Source organism: Anopheles stephensi, chromosome 2 (genome assembly GCF_013141755.1).
Source record: "Anopheles stephensi strain Indian chromosome 2, UCI_ANSTEP_V1.0, whole genome shotgun sequence".
NCBI lineage: Eukaryota > Metazoa > Arthropoda > Insecta > Diptera > Culicidae > Anopheles > Anopheles stephensi.
In genome coordinates, this window is record NC_050202.1 from 85,909,677 (window position 1) to 85,929,575 (window position 19,899).

The window sequence follows — 19,899 nt, forward strand, 5'->3', positions numbered from 1 at the left end:
TGGTATAGGAATATATTTTTTTCGGACCCATTCTTCGCTGTGCGCTGTCAGAGATGAGTTGATTTGACACGAATTTAGCAGTGTGATTGTGTGATCGTTTTGGAGTTGTTTTTTTTGTTGTTGCTCGGCTTCATCCTAACACGATGAAAATCGATTCGGCGTGGATTAGATGTCGGAGCAATTTATTGTTTTTACTGTTGTGTTTTTATCGCAACAATATGCAAATGCATTTAAATGTTGATTTGGCGTGTTATATTTCCTTTTCCCGTTTTTTATCGGCCTTCCTGTGTCTATGGATCTGTGTTGGGATATATATCATTAGGAGACTTTCACAAACAAAGGGGGAGCAAATATTTGATGATTGATCAACAGAGCTTTATGAAACTTGTTAAGATTTATCTGATAACTTGCGATGATCTTTATTGATAAATAAAAAGTTACGAAATTGGATCAATCATTTCCAAACAATTCAGAAGATATCTTGACCAAACTGGCAAAGTAAACCTTATATGGTTCCATGCCCAGCTTTGCGGTCTTTTTTTAAGTCTTAAGATGTGTTAATGTATTCAAATCTAAATAAAATCATTTAGCTTCATTCTTGCACCGATTTCAACTGTCTGTCTTGCCAACTGTCTGTCGTTTGCTCCCGTCCGTACCCAATGGTGCATATAATTAGCTTTTAAATAGTTGCCTGTCCCGGTTTTTGGCGCTGTCATGTGTCGTCTTTGCAAAGTACCGCATAATTTTTGCCACCCCCACCCCGACTGTCACTTAAGCACAATCTCTGACATGACAGTAAAACCGCCCAAAGAATTTTCTGCTAATTACTTTTATCAGATTTTGCCTTAACCCCTGCGTCAGCCTACAGCCGCGCGATGTCCCTGACGGCTCACAATTATCTACCCGAATGAGCTGAATGGCTATGGCCCCCGTACGGAAAACGGGCTGGGTGGTTTCACATTTATTGTTTCTTCCCAGCAGCGACGCATGTGACACGTCACGTAGTCACGATTGTTCCTGGGCGGAAATAAATTCCACTTTTATCCATTTCCCACTATCCTCGGGCGATACCGGGGCGGAGAGAGCTGGCCGCATTTCACGGCCGTCTCAAAGTTCTGAATCCTTATCGCACCCACACACACACACACACGTACGTACTCGTCTACTCAGTGTATGGCACTTGTGTCCTGAAAAGTTTATTATTTCCGGCATCAACCCAACCATGCTCCCGAGTGTGGCTTCCGGCGCGCCTGAAAGTATGTTGGGTGTGCGTAGCGGTGGAAGAAAAAAGCATCCGAGGCAATAGTAAGGAAACACTTTCACCACCATATCACATCCTCCTCCCCCCCAGGTCCCCGTGTCACGCGTGGTAGTTGTGGAAAAGTCGGGAAAAGCGACGCGTTCGGTAACTCCCAAAGGAACTGTTGTCACGTTGGTGCAGAGAAAGCCCGAAACCGACGGGGACTTTCCGTTCAAGTTGTGCAAACGCATAAAGCTTCACCCGTGTTTTCCCGGCCCATGTGGACTTCCGGTTGCTGGGAAAGGGGGCAGGGCGGGCACGGAACGGAACTCCGTGCCCGCGCGCACGTCTTGTTTGTGGGGGCACGGTCGGGCAGCTGAAAGCGCAAAATGTCTCCCGTTTTCCGGTTTCAACAACAGCCACGTTCGAACACCGAAAAAGCTCATGCTCCCGGCGGAATGGCATAAGTCATTCCGGTTGACTCCGGTGGGGCTCCCTGGGAAAAGTATTTCCCACAGCGCCAGGACACGGCTGACGGACTCCATCCGCAGCTTGCCCTCCGAAGCCATGGGAAGCCATTTGAGTTTTACAAAGGCGAAGGGCGAGCAACAAAAAATAAAATGTCTGAAATAAAATAAACCCCCGTGGCTGGTGGTGCCGATGAACTTCTGCAGATGAAATAAGCCACCACAGTATGGAGTATCGGTATTCCCGTTTTTTTTTCGTTCTTCCCAGCGCCCCGAAAGTGCTTAAAACCTTCTCAATCTGGCCGACCGTTGGAAGTGGTGAAAGCATGGGGCTGACCGTAGTCAAACTTTTCCTCCCACATTCGGGGTACGTGCGTTCCTCGGCACCACACACACACACACACACACAGACTGCCGGCCCTTTGGACGGGGACGGAAATCTACTCTCGTGTGGAAGTTCATTTTCCTGCTGACTTCCGTTTCCCGTGGCCACAAACACACCGGGCACCACTTGAAAGCAGGCGAGAAATGGTAGCGCATTGCGGAAAACGGCTTCAAGAGGAGCGAATGCGGTCAGAATGTGTGGAAAAGGAAACTCCCCCCCCCCCCCCCCCATACAACCACCATGTGAATATGGGAAAAGAAGACAAACAAAAAAGGAAGTAAAATAAAGAGAAAAACGATGTGACAACAGACATGTCGAAGGGCAACCAGCATCATCGTCTGCATTAGGCGATTTACTGGTCGGAGGGAAAATTCGTTTCGTTTCCTGCTGGTTTTCCGCTTACGATTCCTTACGAGTCGAACTGTTGATCCGAATTTGGTGGTGGTGGTGGTGGTTTTTTTTTTTCTGGCTCCCTGCAATTTGTTTCGATTTGGCAATAAGTGAATCGGTATTGTGGTTGAATGAGACAACGCGATTTGTCCTACGAATGAAGTCAGTGGGGTCAACTTTTCTCCTGCAACCGAACAGACGGTTGGTTTTTAAAGGTGAAAATTGAAATCAAACGTTTCTCCTGTTGAAATGTCCTAATTAGACCGGGCTAATCCATATCTCATTTCCATAAACGGTTGACCATCTACTGGCAGAGGTTTTCCGGGTAAGTTTTCCTCCCCCAAAAACAAGCTCATTCTAGAGAGACAGCCCCATTAGCGCAATGGCGCTCGGTTTCAATGGCCAAATTTCTATACCCCTCACGGTAGCAATGCTAACGCGCGAGCCAAAGCTCATATCATATCGCGATGCTGTCATGACGGCATGACGGCACAGAGCTTAATAGAGTTGCATTGATTTCGCTTTCGAACGATCTATTTGATGCGAGCATTAACTTCGTTATAAAACCAGAGCCCAGTCTATCTATCCGCGTTAGTTGATCCGGATAGATTGCCAGCTACGGCTGGTTACGGTGCCCTCGGTCAGCAGCTGTGGCAAACTGGTTCTGAATGGGTAGACAATTATTCTAAATACTCTCAACATGTGCACGAGCTTAACCTGATCCATCCGCTAAGCAGTCGCGTACAAAATATGAAGGATCGTTTTTTGCTAAAACTGCACCACGATGAATAAAAACTGTTTGCCAATCGTTTGCACGCTGAACTGCTCGTTAATTGTGTGCAAAATAACGATGTCTATATACTGTCTGGTATTAGCAAAAAAAAAAAAATAGCTGCCAATGGCGAATGCTTTATATCGATGGAATGCTTCGGATCTGCGATGCACAGCATGAATGTAGCGTTTCTATTCCGGGCCATTCGTTAGCATGACTTCGTTAAAGGAATAAACCGGTGGAAATTATTGCAATTAAACCTCTTTAGTTTTAGACGTTCCATTTGCTCTGGATTTATTGCAGTTCAATAATAAAGTTTCCTCAAAATCATTTTTAATATTCTACCACGTTGCATAACGTAGAGCAAATTTCACAATTTCATATTCTTTTTTTTCCTTCAAAGCCATTTGTTTATTCGTTGGTGGGTTAAAAACGGCGAGATTTAAAAACTGCCTCGCCCTCCTACTGTTTTCCGGGAAATGGTAAGCCCCGTCCCGCCGCATTTGCTGCTCACAGAATCACTCGCCCAGAATCAACCGGAACGGAACTCGGCCAATAAATCCTGACACACAGGATGGTTCCGCTCCAGGCGCAGATCTCAGCCCGGGCGTTAGGGGTAAAACTTTTTTCATTGTTACATCCCTTCGGTCCTTTTTCCTTTCTCCCAACCCCACACCCTTCCTTAACCCGGGCCAAATGCGTGGTGGAAGAAGTTCCACCACGTGACACCTTCTAAGCGTTCACTTTGCCAAATGAAATCACTCAAAAAGATTTAATAACCTACGATTGTTACGGTACGTGCGGTGAAAGTTGAAAGGTTGTCTCCGGGATTTTTCCGATCCTGACAGGGTGGTGTGTTGGGGTGTTTTTTTTTTCAGCTGGCGTTGTTTGCTGTTATTATCCTTTTATTTTTGCTTCTATCGCTTGCTTTCTTCCACACTCCGGAAAGCCATACATGTGGTGCAGTCGAGGACAGTGAGAAGCGTTATCCAACCTCGAAACGAGCTTACCATGCTATCGGGCAACAAACCGGCCACAGCCACCAGCGGCAAGATAAGGATGCGCACGCCAGGGAGGAGGGAGAAAATCTGCGACTACCCGGTGAACAGGAAAAACCCGCCATAAATCAGCATGCGAGACAGCGAGTTTTCTTTCTGCGAAAAGAATTCCAGCGCCACATAGAAACTCCACGAACCCGGGGAAAGCGAAAGGCAATGGCAGAGCAGCAGTAATGGCGGAGGTACGGTGTTGTGAAGCCATGGATTGGAAAATGGGAACATTTTTGCCATCGGGCACGAAAACGATCGATGATTCATCACGGCGTTGCGCCATGTTGGGTTTCTGGCGGGAGCAAAGTTTTCGGGACGTTCCCGTTCCGAGGTTGTACAAGTGTTACTGACACGGAAGGCACTGATAATGGGCCGCATCGAGTGGGGTTGGGTTGGGGTGTGGCAGCAAGATGATGTCTTGTGAGATGATCGGAAGAGCTTATCGGCGATTTGTTCAAACAACTCACAAAAGATGGGAAGTTTTGACGACTGGTAGGAGCCGATTCGGGCGGAACGTGGTCGAGGCAGCGAAACAGCAAAAGCTGTTGTAGTTGGCTGATAATCGTGTACCGTTGGATGGGTGGTGGGATGTGGGAAACATTTTGTCAACGTAGTGGAACGGATGATAATATCAAGCATAAAGGGGAGGCAAAACATGTACAATCAATATTTCAAATCAGTTGTGAACAATGAACCGATAGGTTGCATTACAGCTTTATAATGACTTTTTTGCTACAAAAATTATCAAAATCAGTGTCAAACTTCTTAAAGGTGAGCAATTTGAAAAGAAAAAGAAAGGAAAAATAAGAATTTCAAACAATTTTCCCCAAATTTGCCTTTGGACGAGTAAAATTGTGTTGACATTGCATACCTTCAGGCGCCTTTAGCTCGAAAGCAGGTAATGAGACAATCTTTCAGATGTTTGCATACAACGGAGCAATCAATGAAGTCATAAGGTGCATTTCCTTGTAACAGAGTTAATAGGCAATCGTCCGTAACGGTATTGTTAGCCCGTTTCGTAGAAAACTTTTCTACTTCAGCGATCGAACATCACTTACGTACTTACCGAGAATTTCCACGTGATGCGTAATTTCGCGCGGATCAAGCATCGCTATCTGACAGATGTAGTCTCCTGCGTCCTGCGGTACTGCGTCACGAATCTGCAGCGAGTAGCCGTTGACGAGCCGGACGCGCGGATCCGGAGTGACTTTGACCGAACCAGCGGTCAGGATCGCGATGCCCCGCTTCCAGGCCAGCACGTACGTACCTAAGGGGAAAGGATGGTTAAAAAGGCAGAGTTTGATTAGTGTACTGTTCGTTGGTCGATACGTTACTGGGACGTGTTCGATTGCTGGAAAGCAACCATTAGACACTTTCAGGCGCCCAAAAACACAGAATACGAAAAACTCTTAATTCCAAGGGTGGATCGTTGCGTGCATTTGCTATCAATCCCGCTGCGCCATTCCACTGCCTCGGCTTATCGAAGGACGGCAATAAAGTGTAAGTTTTTATGAGCTCTTGTTAGCAATAAAACTGATAGCACGCACCCGAAACCTTTCACCGGAGCGTGAGGGAATTTCGGGGCAGTCCTTGTTTTGATTATTGTTCCCGGGGTGCTGTGATTATTCCCTTTCCGAGTTGGAGTGATTGTTTGCTTTGCAACAAACGACCCACTACAGGAACTAGCAGCAGCAGCAGTAGCTCACGCACTGCTCAGATTTCCTACCCACTTTGGTCCGTACAAAGTGATCAAACATTAACGACCGATATCAGCGGCGCGCCCCGTACTATTGCAAGGACAGAGGACGCGCTGGTGTTGGACGACCGAGCGTCGTCCGAACATCAACGCTATCCCATTCCCATTAGTAAGTTGCGCATCGCCCAAAGAACAACAACACAAAAAAAGGCCCGAGGAGAAACCTTTCGACCGGGTCTACCCGCGAAAGCCGTAAATCCCTTGACGCGAAAAACGAACCTAATTAAAATTAATGAAGTCTTTCGCTATAAAATTACATGCAAAATTGATCCGACAAAACCCAAGTGTCGACGTCTTGGTGTGGACGACCCATTTCCCCCTTCCGGCCACCGTGTCCACCTTGATCATTAAATGGATGTCCTAAAGCAAGAGGTACGGGCGACCACTACGGCTGGTCGATGAAATGTTATTGCCCTCGGTTCTAGGACATCGGTGCCGAAAGTTGTTAAACGACGCGGTGGGTGGAAAGGCACGATGATCACCATTATTGTCCTAGTGGCAAGTGTTCTAGCAGCTGACGATGTTTTTGAATAGGTAATTTTGTCAACCCACGCTGCCTCACGCTAAACATGGCGCGAGAACCTCGTTCCTTCGGTCAGCAGATAGCCGTCTGTGGTGACCAGCCGTAGGAAGGTTGGCAGCGATGGCCGCCAGGCTTGTCCCCATCGGGCCAAATCACGCTGCCCGGTACCAATCACCCGCTAACTCGGCCAGCTATTCGCGCGATAATCTAAATGTTTATTCAGTTGAGACAAATTTTATTTTATTGCTCCCGTTTTACGGCCCATCGGACCCATCGAAGGCTTTGGGGCTTGGGTTCGGGTTCGGGCGGTTGGAAGTCGAAATAAAAACGGAAGCAGAACAGATAGTGGGAAAGTGCTTTCGGGTGCGTAACGAAACGGCGGCACTAAATGTGCTATCAGCTGGGTTGGCGCGATATCGAACCGGTTAGATGGGGCTGGGCCGCTAGCCGGTGGAAGATGGATGAGTGTCCGAACGAAGTAGAGTTGGTAAAAAGAGTCAACTTTAACGACTCATTAAAGCTCGTTTGAAGATGGACGAACTTGTGTAGCTTTAATGTCTGGAAAATTCGATTACTTAAAAAAAGGACAAGAATTCAGCATTTTTCAAAGAGAACCTTTTTTCAGACAAATTATAGTAAACCATTTTCATACATGACTTGAGCAGGTCATTTTACTGTCCGTACCAACAAAAAAAGTCTTCACCTGTCACATCACTCACCATTCGTGAGCCATTATTATTGCTGGCCGGGCAGCTTTCTGTTAGCAGCGCGTCATGCTGACATATTGTGCTGGGAAGAAATCGATACGGAACGCACTTCAGCCGTTCACAGCCCGGCACAGGCATCAGGCATCAAACGAAATTGGGAGTGAGTGTGCCGGTCCGGAAAACAAATGCTCGCTCGGATGAGTGCGGTGATATGCCCGGTTTTGTTTATGCCGTACCGCTTAAACGTGTAGGAGAAGCCGTCCAGCGGCTCTAACAATCGATTGCCGCTGTACACGTCTGTCATTTTGCGGTTTCTTCCAACATTTCGACCCAAGTTGTCAGCATCAGCAGTGCCGTTGCTTTGAAGCGAGTAGCTTCTCCGCTCACGGGTGGGCTATCATTTTCCGATTCCGGGCCTACATTCGGGCGCTAGCGTAGAGTGGCTCGTTGTACGGTGAGCGCGCGCGCGTAAGAAAGTATGTCCTGGCGAGTAATGTGAGGTCATTGGGATTTTTCTAGCTTCCATTTTTCGTTTCCAGGCGAACACGTGAGAACCGTCCCGGAGAGGTTCTGGGAACGGGGCATGACGTTGATGATTGGGCCGCCCAAACTGACGTGTCCGTGGTGAGCGGCATCTCGATGATAACTGCGCTGTACAAGGCGCATCTGATTGAGGAGACATGCGTTCCGAGCTACCATGGAAACCACCTGGATACGAAGAAACGCGTTGTGTTCTGTGCTACCATGGCATCGAACCGCTGTCCGTGGGACGATGGACAGTGCTCGATTTCAAGAGTACAACGTCGACAGCAGCTCGGCACAGTTTCGGTAAAGATCCAGCGCAACTTGGGCCGAGTACAACATCCAATAAGGGATCTGCTTTTGACACAATTCAAATTGAGTCTCCGAGAATGGTTCATCGTTCGCCGTGCACCGTTTGCGACCACATGGGCACCGGAGCCCACGTTGTAAGTCACGAGGTGTAGACCAGCGGGAACCGTGTTGCCAGAATCGATAAAATTTCAAAGCGACATGTACCGACAAATTCGCCCACTTCGGGCACATGCAGCTCATCGGCGTCATCAGCGTTATTGACGGTGCGGTTGCTGTGCTTGTCGTTGATTGATTGTCATAAATAATTGTACCACGAACGGACCGTGCCACGGTTCGGTCGAATCGATAAAAAGGTCATTCCGATTCGTCTGCCAATGGTCTGCCGGTAGACAGCAATCTGGCGTGCAAGGTGCTTCGGACAGTGTCCTTTTGAATTATGAACCGAACGTCCGGACGGTCGTCCTGTTTGAACATGGGGGATCCAGCTGTCTCCCAAGGATAGCCGCACGTCTCCGGGAGAAACAATGAGCGTGGGATTATTAAAAAGGGATTATTAAATTGGAATGATCGAGGGAACGATTGGAACAACTGGGTCTTTGAACCGATAAGCCCAGCTTGACAGCTTGATGTGGCAATGCGATCGATCCTTGTCATCCGGTAGGTTACCGCACTGATAGTGAGCTGCCCCGTCCAATTGTGGAAGGTGATACAAATCGGTCGGTGTGTATAGTCTTGGAAAAAGGTTAGGCAGGTATCAAACCGACGGAGAATAGAATTATTTTTCGCTCCAATATTCCAAATGGCAGCAGTCAGTCTGACAGTTCCTGATCGGTTTGTTCAGGTGTTGCTCAGCTCGGACACAAAAACCCATCATTACCATCCATAAAGGAGCAACAACAGCGTGTTGTAAAATCGGATCGATTGCCTTCAGCCAACAGCCGTGTGTGTCCACTGTGAGCTATTAGCCGATGTTGCACCCTTACCAAAGCCATCTAAAGTGTCCATCTGGCTGGTGATTTCGCTCGAAGGATATTGATTGAATTTGCAATCAAAATAAACTCGGCCACAGCCCGGCTCTGCCCGAAGTCTTTGCCGGAAACCCTCACCTCACGCCCGGCTGTGTCTGAGGGACGGACAATCGACCTCGGACGGAGCCTTGCTCTCCTGCGCTTGCACAACCCAACTGTCAAAGCAAATCGATTAATGTCGTTAGCAATAGGTCAGGATCAAGCACACCGTATCGCACGATGGCGGGTCTCGGGACCAGGAAGCGTCCGCCCTGGTCTTGCGGGTGCGATGGCAGCGTGTCGTGATCGTACCCCGGCGGCTATGCAATCGGATGTGTATCTTTCCTGTGTCGAGTTTACCGTGTTTGCTGATACAAGGATTTGATGAATGGCCGCTGATTACTGGGTAGAGTCTGTGGCCCGCACAGCCTGTCTGCTGCTGTTTGGCTGACCTTTGGTATACGATGATATATATAACCTGCCGGAGCAATGCATGGGGACTCCTGGGCAGGCATGCAGAATACATCCTAGTGATTGAGGTGTGTTCGTTCTAGGCGGTCAGGGTCCAATGTCGTACATCACCTGTGGCGCTGATTTATTCTCGTCTAATAAGTCGGCAGCGATTCTCCGGTTGCAAAGGAAAACAACCAGTGCAAATTAATATTATTACACGAGCAGTGCCGCTCGGTCGATGGGTCGATGATGATAATAATAGACGGGATCGGACCCGCGCTTAGGCACTGTTGCATCACCGGGCACAATGTTACTACTGTACTTTCCATTGCAATGTTCAAACAATTCTTGTCAGCTGCAGCCGGTTATCAATACTGGAACCAGAAAGCTATTTGAACAATTACGGGAATGTTTGCTATGCACAATGTGTCAATTTATGTTTCAAAGCAAACGTCACCATCGCTGCGGTTAACCAGAACCCGGACATTGATTATTGTATCGAGTATGATAAATTTTTCAAACCCGACAAGGAATCATGTGTTCCTCTCTTTTTTCCTCTGACCGGGCAGCAATATGTTGCGGGTCGGGGTAACATATTGCCCCACTTAAAAATTCCAAACCTCACTTATCGATCGGGAATGTTTTAGTGAGCAACGGTGCCCTTTTTTGCATTCCTGTAACCTCCGTGACTACCGAACGAGGTCAATGTTTGTTTCGTTTTCTATTTTATTATGCCGGACCGCAAACAAATTTTCACTTCCCTTTTGCTCGCTGGCGTTACATGGCTCCGCTCCAGTTCGCTGGGTTTGATTTTTGCGCGTCGGGTCCCTGCCTGTTCGGGGTACCGTGGTCAACAAGCGAGAGTGTAGCTTTGTAGCATATTAGCGCGGCACAGGGAAATTTATTGCCTTCAGACACCAGCAACGCATACATCGATCGATTTCCGTTGGCTGCTTTGCTTTGTACACTGGTCAATGAATAATAATCGGGAGTTTCGGAGTGTGCCGGGGAAAACCCGTTTTTCCCGATCGGACTGAGACCTCACCTCATCAAAGTTGCAATAGCACTAGTCGATGGGTGGTGCTGTGTTGTGAAGCCAACGACAGCTATGAATTCAAAAATATGACAAATATCCCCCAACCCCAGCGAACTCCAACGCTGGAAACAAACAAACGGATTCCGAAGGGCGTCCGACCAGTGGGCTGGGGAAGGAGTTTTCGCCGTGGTTTTGAAATTCCACCGTCGTTATAAATTTGCCATCCATAACGATGACATTAAATATTGATCGGTCCCGGATCGGTCGGTCGGTGTAGATTTGTCGAATGCTGAGGTTTTTCTTTTTGTTCCGTCCCGCATTTCTCACGCCATCCGGTCGTCGGTAATGATGGGCGTCTTGAGCGTTGTGGGTTTGGCGGTTGGCGGTTGTAATTTATTTTCCATTTAACTACACCATAAACAGTTCAATGGCAGCATTTTTTTTGCCAAGTGCACGATTTAGCTTAAAGTTTTAATGCTCCAAACAATCGGGCCACGATGCCAAACGGTTGATTTATTGCTCGGGGATTGTTTGTTTTATTGACGGTCGGAGGATTTTTGGGGAATTTATGTGCGAATGGTTAGAATATTTGGCAAACGTTTGGCAGCAACCTCACTTGAAAATTCCCGAAGAGTGCCTTTCTTTAAGGATCCGCTTGCAAAATATGGATCACGTAATCTAAAATTTTATTCCACATCAAATAGTTTACCTCTGACCGAACGGATCCTTAAGAAGATAAGGCCTCCTCCTTTAAAGACACAAACCATTCCAATCTGAACAAACCGAAAAAGATCAAAAGATATCTCGAACTTGAACATCTTTCTTGACTTCGTACCTCACAAATGAAGTTTTTCAGGTGCTTTGCACTGGAAATCCCATTTACAAATACAGGATCCCTTGTCTAATCTGGCCGGGCTGGGATGAAAAATATGGTTCATAATATAATAAAACCCCCGGCGAACGAGGTCCCTGTCCCATCCCATGCATTGTCGCATTTTTTTAGTTTGATCATGTTTGAGATTACGCCGGTTTTTTGTTTGTTTCGTGTTGTTCTGGATTAAGCGCGCTACCTTGCTCCGTGTAACGCACCGAGCAAGGATTCCACTTTGCCCATTCCTCTTGGGGATTTGTTCGTCCACAAACCATTTGCCAGACCATATGCGCTCCAGTACAAACGTCCAACGGAAAGGGATGAGAATCGTCGGGCGTAGCAAAAAAAGGGGATAAATCAATTTGTGTTTTATTTGGCACAACCCTCTTAGCTTGTTCTTCCCTTCCAAGGATTCCTTTCCAAGCGAGGCGTTCTGGAACAGCCCAGCCGAAAAAGTTCTTCGTACAAATTAGGCGGTTACGGTCCTGACCCAGTTGAACGCCTTCAATAAGCTGTTTTGCCTTGGTCTCTCTCTCTCTCCACACTGACCAATGGCTATCAGAATCCTCCGGCAGGACTCCTGTGGATAATTTCCACATTGTTATGGCTCCCCTGGGGAGATACCGGACGGTGGTAAGGAATAAAAAATAATCTCAGAAATGAATGCCTTCCTTACAGCCATTTGTTTGCCGTCTGCCGGGAGGGAAGATTTCGAAAGGATTCTCGAAGATGCTTCCTTTGAGAAGAGTTTGTGTGTGTGTTCGTGTCTGATAAGGAGAGGACGCTTACCTGGAGAGGCTACTTCGCAGGGTAGTGTAATCGTATCGCCCACAGCGAACTTGAATGCTTCCGATCTGGAGATGAATAGTGGTTCCGCTTTGTTGAGTATTTGACTAGCTGCTTCTCCTGTGAAAGACATCGAGGAAAAGTGGATAAAGAGAGAGAGCCGTTAGAAGAGTATGATTTAATGTGCTGCTGCACTGTGGGGATCGTTTCCACATATTGGAACACATTCGGTAGACAGGTTATAGTCGATTCTTGAAAAAGATTTCTTTTACTGCATTTTTAATCCATCCCTAGTGGATGCTGAAGTTAACGGTGCTGGGTCAGGAGTTTTCCCATCCATCCCGTGACCCACCGTGACATCTGACACTAATTCCACCAAGTCACGTATATTCCGATCAGCTTTGCACTGCACTGGTCGATGAGGGAAAAAGTTTTTCCCTTCTCCTCGCTCGCTGCATAATTTATACACATTTTTAATTGGTGATACAAGAACCCACCACCGGTGCAATAGCTTGCAATTGAGCTTGAAAAGCTTTTCAGGCAGAGGGTTTTTTTTAGCCGAAGTAGCTCAACTATCGCCAACAAAATCAGGCCATCTGAATTATCGTTCTCTATCGCTGCTATTCTTGATACTGCTTGGTTTTACTCTGCCGTAGATAGTTTTCCAACTTATGAACGGTACGATCCTAACGAAGGTAACACCACACCACGGACGAGCGAGCTGGCAGTGGTTCGGGGAGGAAAACTTTTCATTTTCTTCCACAGTACAAAATCTGATGCACTACACATCTCGGCCCTCCACATCGCCATCGCCATCAGCCCGTTCAGATGTCCAGTGAGGCTGGAGAAGGAGAAAAAAGCGACTGAAGGACGGTGAATAATAAATGGCACTTGGTGAAAATTATTCATCCGAGCGCACACAGAACGAGGGATAAGTTTTGCCTCTCATATTAATTGGCCGGCTCAGCTTTGTGCTAGCCGGTGGCTTAGCTCCCGATCCAACGCCGGACACCCGGGCGCAGGCAAGATTTGTATGTGTCCGGGACGAAGCACGGTGCCAAGATTTGGAACAGTTGAGAGAGAGAGAGAGGGAGAGAGAGCGATTTTTTGTTGGAAAAGAAAATTGATATGTTTTTTTTGTGGCGTGGCGTGTGGCCTTGTGGCTTGTTTTGAGGAAAGTTTAAAGCAGTCGGTGCTTCATTGGCTAATATGAGCTTACATTTCTTAATTGGGTGACGGGAGCGTACGAGATTGTTTAAAGTTGCTGGGAGCATCGTGTTTCTAATATTCCCGCAGTTTGAAGTATGCTGGTACTTGGGGCTCTCGTGCTATTTATGATGATACGTACGTCATGACAATGCGAAAGATATATCTATTTATAACACGCTTAAGTTGGTTGATTTTGCAGAAGAGTCGCTTCCTTCCCGAGCGTTCATCAGGGTGCTCGAAACCACAGCTGTTGTCGTACGACGCTCGCCTCGTCTGCATTCTGAAGGATCGGGCGGTGAAATACACAAACAGATGCTGCTGGCAAGAAACAACGACGCCCCTCACACCAAAATACATGTGGCCTTGACGGGGCCGAGTGGATTATAATTGTGTTTGCCATCCGTGACAGGTGGAGTTTTCCACCCGGCTGGGCGTAGAAATATCGGGTAGCACGCGACGGCACGGATCAGGTTTTGCGTCGCTTTGAAGCGTCGTCGTGGTCTTTGTCGTTGTGCATGTGAAGTAATTCCTAGTCTCCGGGCTCGGCGATGGCTTCAGCATTGCTGCGGGTTTCCGTCGCATTCCGAAGCAACTTTTGATAAACGTCGCCCTCAGACTGGGAATGTGCCCCACCGGTCGCTGTCAGCCGGTGAAACGGTGTAGTTAACGCACAAATTACTTTACGGTGGCTTGCACCTCTTGCGCTGTTAACCGATTTCAGCACCAGACGCGCGCACACACACACACAGACAGGGGGGCTAACCTGTAGGTTAAAAGGTTTTGTTCAGCCGCATGTTCGGAAAAGCGCGTTCGGAAAAACCTACGGCAGGGAAAATGAGCCGTTTTTAAGCCTGCTTTTCGCATGAGCAAGCAGTGTTTAATCACGAACCGGGGGTTGTGTTGGAAATGCCATTAAAGTTTCTTATTTTCCTGCTGGAGGGCTGCTTAAAGCTATCAAAATGATGAATACTGATCCTATTTTTACTGAAGCTACTATAGTGTGATATTTTTTCCTTATTATTTTCTTAAATCCATATCTCCAATCCCAACACCCCAGCAAACCACCAAACATCCCCTGCGGAAACAGGACGAAAAAACTATCCCAAAAATTCCATCAAATAACTATCTCCCCCCGGGAGACTGCCGGATGATGTACGATCCTTTCCAATAACCCTTTCCGCTCGGGGCAGCCAACACAAGGTTTGCTTTACCCCCTGCCTTCACTTTTTTCCCGCCCATTGTGTGAGAGATGTGTGAAGAGATTTTCCTTCTGCTAGCCGTACTCACGTTTGTTCATCATCCGCAGGCCAGATCAGAAGGATGTGAAGGACGAATCCCTCTTCGCACGAACCGACCACCATCATCAGCCATAAACGGAACACCATCACGTCGCACGCCGGTAGCATATGAAATGAGAGTCATAAATTTGCTCCCTTTGCTCAACGTTGCTTCCGAGCGTACATCCCTCCAGGGGGAAGCCTGGATGGTCACCTTCGATTCTTTAAGATGAGTTACGTGGCTGGGTGGAAGGAATGGGGGGAAGCGTCGGGGACCAGGGAAAACCACGGATCAAATGAGCCACGAAGAATGTGAAATCGTTTTCACTTTCATCATGGGTACGGAGGATACAGCTGCCAGCGAGGACGTGAGTCCATTTAATCTGTTTCGGGGTTTTAAAAAAAAGTGGGCAATAGTTGTCTCTACAATTTGCACTTGATTTTTTAACCAGAAAATGTATTGTTCAACTTTTTGTTGGAAAAATTTAAAGCTACACAGCGATGATTTCGTGAGAAATGGCGTGACAAAAATGATTATCCGTTATCGTTCCCTCGAGCCTTCAGTCTTGCTGTCATGCACATTGCATACTATTAGGCGCACCAACTGTTATTTTTGCAATTAGCAGCAAACGTTCCGGGAACGATCAGAAAACACAAGGATAGCGCTGAATATGAGTTGTTTTCACCCATACATGAAACTCCCGGAAACCCAAGCCCTGTTTAAACGATGAAACAGTCGGCATTTAACAGTTGGCAATCGACGGTTTCTGCTGCTCTTCGCAGGGTAATAATCATTTTGGCCCTTAATTGAAATCGTTTAACCAACGTGGAAGTACACGAGCCCCAAACAGTCGTACTGGTGTCCCAAAATGGCGCTAAAAATTATGCAAAATGGCTTTAAAAACAAAGCACACACACACACACACAGGGCCATAGTGGAAAGTGTTAAGAAATGGGGGAATGTCGTTCGAGAGAGCTTTAACAAACGTACCGAGCATCATGTGCGCGAGCAGCTATCGCTTTCACCATCTGTTGTCAATTGTAGCGATTTAGAAATGGCAAAATCATACAGCTAAACTCAACACGTTCCTGTGTTTGAGCGCGTGTGTACATGTGTGTCGCGCACTGATGGGTGTTAAGAGGATACTTTGGAGATTACGGAATAGAGTGCTCACCACGCTTCCCGAGAAGCGTACCATGACGGGGACGGGAAAGGAAAATAGTTTTATAATTACAAAAGCACAACGGCTTAGACCATGCCATGCACTCGCTTCCTGTACGTGTGTGTGTGAAAAATTTTAAAAGCATATTTCTATTGAATTTTAGCCCAGCTCGAAAGCTTTCCTTTCACCGTTCTTCGTTGTCATTGCCGTCCATTCGATTTTAATCAGCCAGATTGTTGTACATGCACCACCCAGCGTGTCGCCTACCGCTTCTAATGCAACGGGAAATTAAGCATTTGAAAAGTGCCACACTGCCGTCAACCCCGGGATGACCGGAACATGATGGCGTGGAATGGAGAATTAAGCTTTTAACGAACCGAAAGCTGGCATAACCATTCGTAATGAGACATTTTCCACCTCTCATCCACAGCCATTTTCCATCGCTATTTCCATGGGGGGACATTTTTTCCGGCTAGCTGCTTCGAACGGTGGAAATCCATATGCCAGCCAGCTTTTCAGCGAACATCAAACGCTGCACATTACTCCGGTGGAAATGGTTCGTTTGACATCCGCGCTGCTTGGTGTGTGTGTTTTTTTTTTTGCTTCATCTCTTCTTCTCCTTCCGCGTTATGAACGCCACAGAAGTGTCACCGACGGCACATAGAACTGAAAAGCCCATCAGCTTCATCAGCATCATCATCATCAGCATTACTATTACTCTCATCATGATCGTTGCTCGTTGTCATTTGCCGATGGCCAATGTGCGACATTCCCGTGCTACCCCTTTCTGAAGCCTCCCCCTTGCACCTCACACCCCCTATCCACATCGAGGAAGAAAGGAGATTGGATTTGCAAAGTTAGCAGACCGTAACACACAGCGGCGTACGGGCGCATCCTTGTGCCACACGTCCGAATCAGCCGCCCGGAAGGAATCGCCGCTCGGCAGAGAATTGAATCAAGTCGGGAATTATGAAAATTTTATTAACCGCTTAAAGCACACACCCAAGCACACACGGCATGCAATTAAGATAAAAGCCTGTCGCGAGAAGACGACACGGACGGGGCGCATACGTATTCGCAACATCACCAGCAGCCGGGAATCGGCCGAGCGCAGAAAACAGAGCATCGCAGAGTGGATTTTAATTGCATTAATACGACGGTTTATGCTGGCGATTATCAGCTTTGCCCGTTTCGATCCGCTGCCACTCAATGAAATCGGGCGGAGGATTAAAGTCTGCCGGCCCACCGATCGGTGGGTGAGTTTCGTTTCGCCGCGTGAACGATTCTAATGTCGGAGTTTTGTTAATAAGTCACCGAAATTTGGACTACCAGCGTTGGGTTTCAACACAAAAAAAGGCCGCTTCTTGTAATGCATTTGAACCTTCCTCCCTGGGGTGTATGGAAAAGTGTCAGAGTTGCTTGCTAAAACGTCGTAAAAATAGGACACACACACACACACTTATACATATACGCATACCCAGTGCAAAGTTTTCCCTGTTTTGGCGTAACCAAATTAGTACTGAGTGCCACGGTCTTCTTGTGCAGGGAAAAATACAGAACTGTCAGGTTCATGTACCAGGCTGAATGTGTCTGGCGTGACGGGTCGTGTCAACGATAAATCAGCCCGTAAACGAGCCGAACGAGCTGCTGTTCCGTTTCGCGGCCTTCCGCACGAAATCATGCCCCAGCACAACACACAACGGGGCCGGAGTTTTTCCGGAGTTTTGCACATTCGCGCGGTGAAGGAAGATTCCGCCGAAATGTGGTTATCGTTCACAAAGTTTAATTATCTCATAAATTCTTCGTTATAATAATAAGTAGAAGCAGCCGAAAATCGCGTTCCCCATCCACCAGAGGAGCAGTGCGCTGGGACCGACAGGATGGTACAATGGGGCTTGAGGGGTTTCCCGTTTTTCCGTAACGCATCCCACTGCCATGGAGCATATTTTTTCTGCCTGGCGCTGGCAGGTGTGGTTTTCTTTTATTCCCTTTTTCCTCCTCCCCCGGAGTTAGGATTGAGTGAGCGGGTGTGTAAGTGTGCGTGAAGATGGCTGGTGACCATAATGTTACGTTCCACGGTGACGGCCGTTCGCACAACCGGCGGGCGCTCTAGACGCGGTATGAATTGCCTAACTTCATTATATTTTAAATCTTCCACCCAAAACCAGGCTGCTCGCTCACGGATCGCTCCCGGCCATGATGAAGAGAATGAGGGAGAGCGAGAGAGAAAGAGAGAGAGAGAAAGTGGGTGACGGAAGCTGCTCAAGCTGCTTAATCCTCCTAGAGTCGCTGATTTGTGTGGAAGAGAATGAATATTTAAATCGCACCCGTAGCGTGCCCAGCAGGCTTGGAAAAGGGGAACCGCCGGAGGGAACTTTTGGGAAGATTATTTTCGAGCATAGTTTGACGAAGCGATTTGTGAAGTTTTTTTGATAATAAAAAGGGCGTAATGTGGTTAGGAGGTACGATAAGTCCTGGATTAGAGAGTAATTGTTATCACTTTCTAGCTGGGTTGGTAGTAGAGGGAAGAATCTAGTTGAAAATTAAATATTTTGTATGTTTTTAAGTCTTAAAATTCTTTATATTTTGTCAACAATCTGCCTCTCAGCACTAGAATTAACTGCAAAAGCCAATTTACATAGAAATCTCATTTAGACGACCACCTCCCAAAAATATTGCCCATTAATTGCCTTATGCTTCCTGCTGCTTTGATTGCACTTATTTATTTGGTTGGTTTTATAAATATCTGTTCCACCCCGCAGCAAACAAGATGGATAGTGTGGCGATAGCGTCATTTCCCGAAAAGTTGTCCACTCAACGAGGCAAATGGTAACAGTCATGAACTGCGCAAAGCTGCGGATTAGGAGGATTGCCGATGAAAATGAAGTCAAAGCACCGTCCCGAGTCCTCTCGGCCTTCCCTCGGCGCTGTGGCAAACATAGATTCCGAAAAGTAAAACAATAACGGCTCATCGCAAGCTTCCGTAAGCTTTTAAGACCAGCGCCAGCACTGGAATGGTGGAGTAGGATCAACGATATCAAAGAGCGCCGGTAGGAGTTAAAATGAGCGCTTTAATGGCTTATGATATTGGTGGTTTTTATTCTTTAAAGATTGTTTTCTGGGCGATAATCCCTTCCCAGCACGAGGGGCGTTGTAGTTTTGATGGGAGATCAAGTGGGAAAGGATTACGAAATTTGTTAGTTTTATTGGAAGAATATGTAATGGACAGATATTTTCGATTGAAGATTGAGAAAACATACTATCCGACAAAAAAAATCAAAGAAACAGAGTGCTTCTATCTCTTATCTTATTTCCTCACCATCCCTTAGCAACGTTCCAAGTGACTCCACACGGAAGTAGATTGTTCCGGACGATTGTGTACATCCTCGGACATAAGATGATTTCTTCTCCGGGACAGAAGAATAGCTCAGCACCATGCTGGGCTGGCTTTAAAGAACGCTGTAGTCGAGAGTGTTGTAACAATCAATTCTGCAATAAGTTATTTTGCTTCTTCCTGTTTGCGTACTCGGAACCGAACCAATGGCACCGAGTTCTTTCTTTTCCCCTACCCGGCGTTGCTCACAGTTTACGGTAATTTGAATCGAGCTGGATCGAGTGGAATCCACCCGCAATGCTACGGCATTGTGGGAGCGTCCTTTACTGATCTGGAAAGACCCGTACCGAGCGTACGTAAGATGTTGGTAAACATGGCAGCAAAATAACGCTCCACTAAATTGGAATTGGTACTCGAGCTGCAGGCTGATGCGGTGGTTCGTCTCGCACCACTTTGCAGACTGCGGCTGATTCGGAGACGCTAGTTTCCGACATCAGCGTTTCATGAGGTGAGCGAAATCAAAGGTTCTTCCAGTAGAAAGATATGTTGGAAGGATGAGGATTTTCGGGCTTTTTTCCAGAGTTCTTCTGTGGCTAAAGAAGATCTTGTTTGGCTTGAGAGCATGGCAATGGGATTAGAT

At 47.1% G+C, this 19,899-nt stretch overlaps 1 protein-coding gene across 4 annotated transcripts in view; it reads right to left on the reverse strand.

Annotated features, from left to right (window-relative positions):
• The window catches only part of LOC118504934 (hemicentin-1-like), an 88,953-nt gene that overhangs the window by 22,559 nt on the left and 46,495 nt on the right, over positions 1–19,899 (reverse strand). For all 4 annotated transcript variants that reach the window (XM_036040028.1, XM_036040031.1, XM_036040029.1 and 1 more), the window contains exons 3-4: positions 12,280–12,396; positions 5,370–5,570 (exon numbers count right to left, since the gene is read on the reverse strand). In XM_036040028.1, the coding sequence (XP_035895921.1) occupies positions 5,370–5,570; positions 12,280–12,396 (318 nt within the window). The remainder of the gene's footprint in view (positions 1–5,369; positions 5,571–12,279; positions 12,397–19,899) is intronic.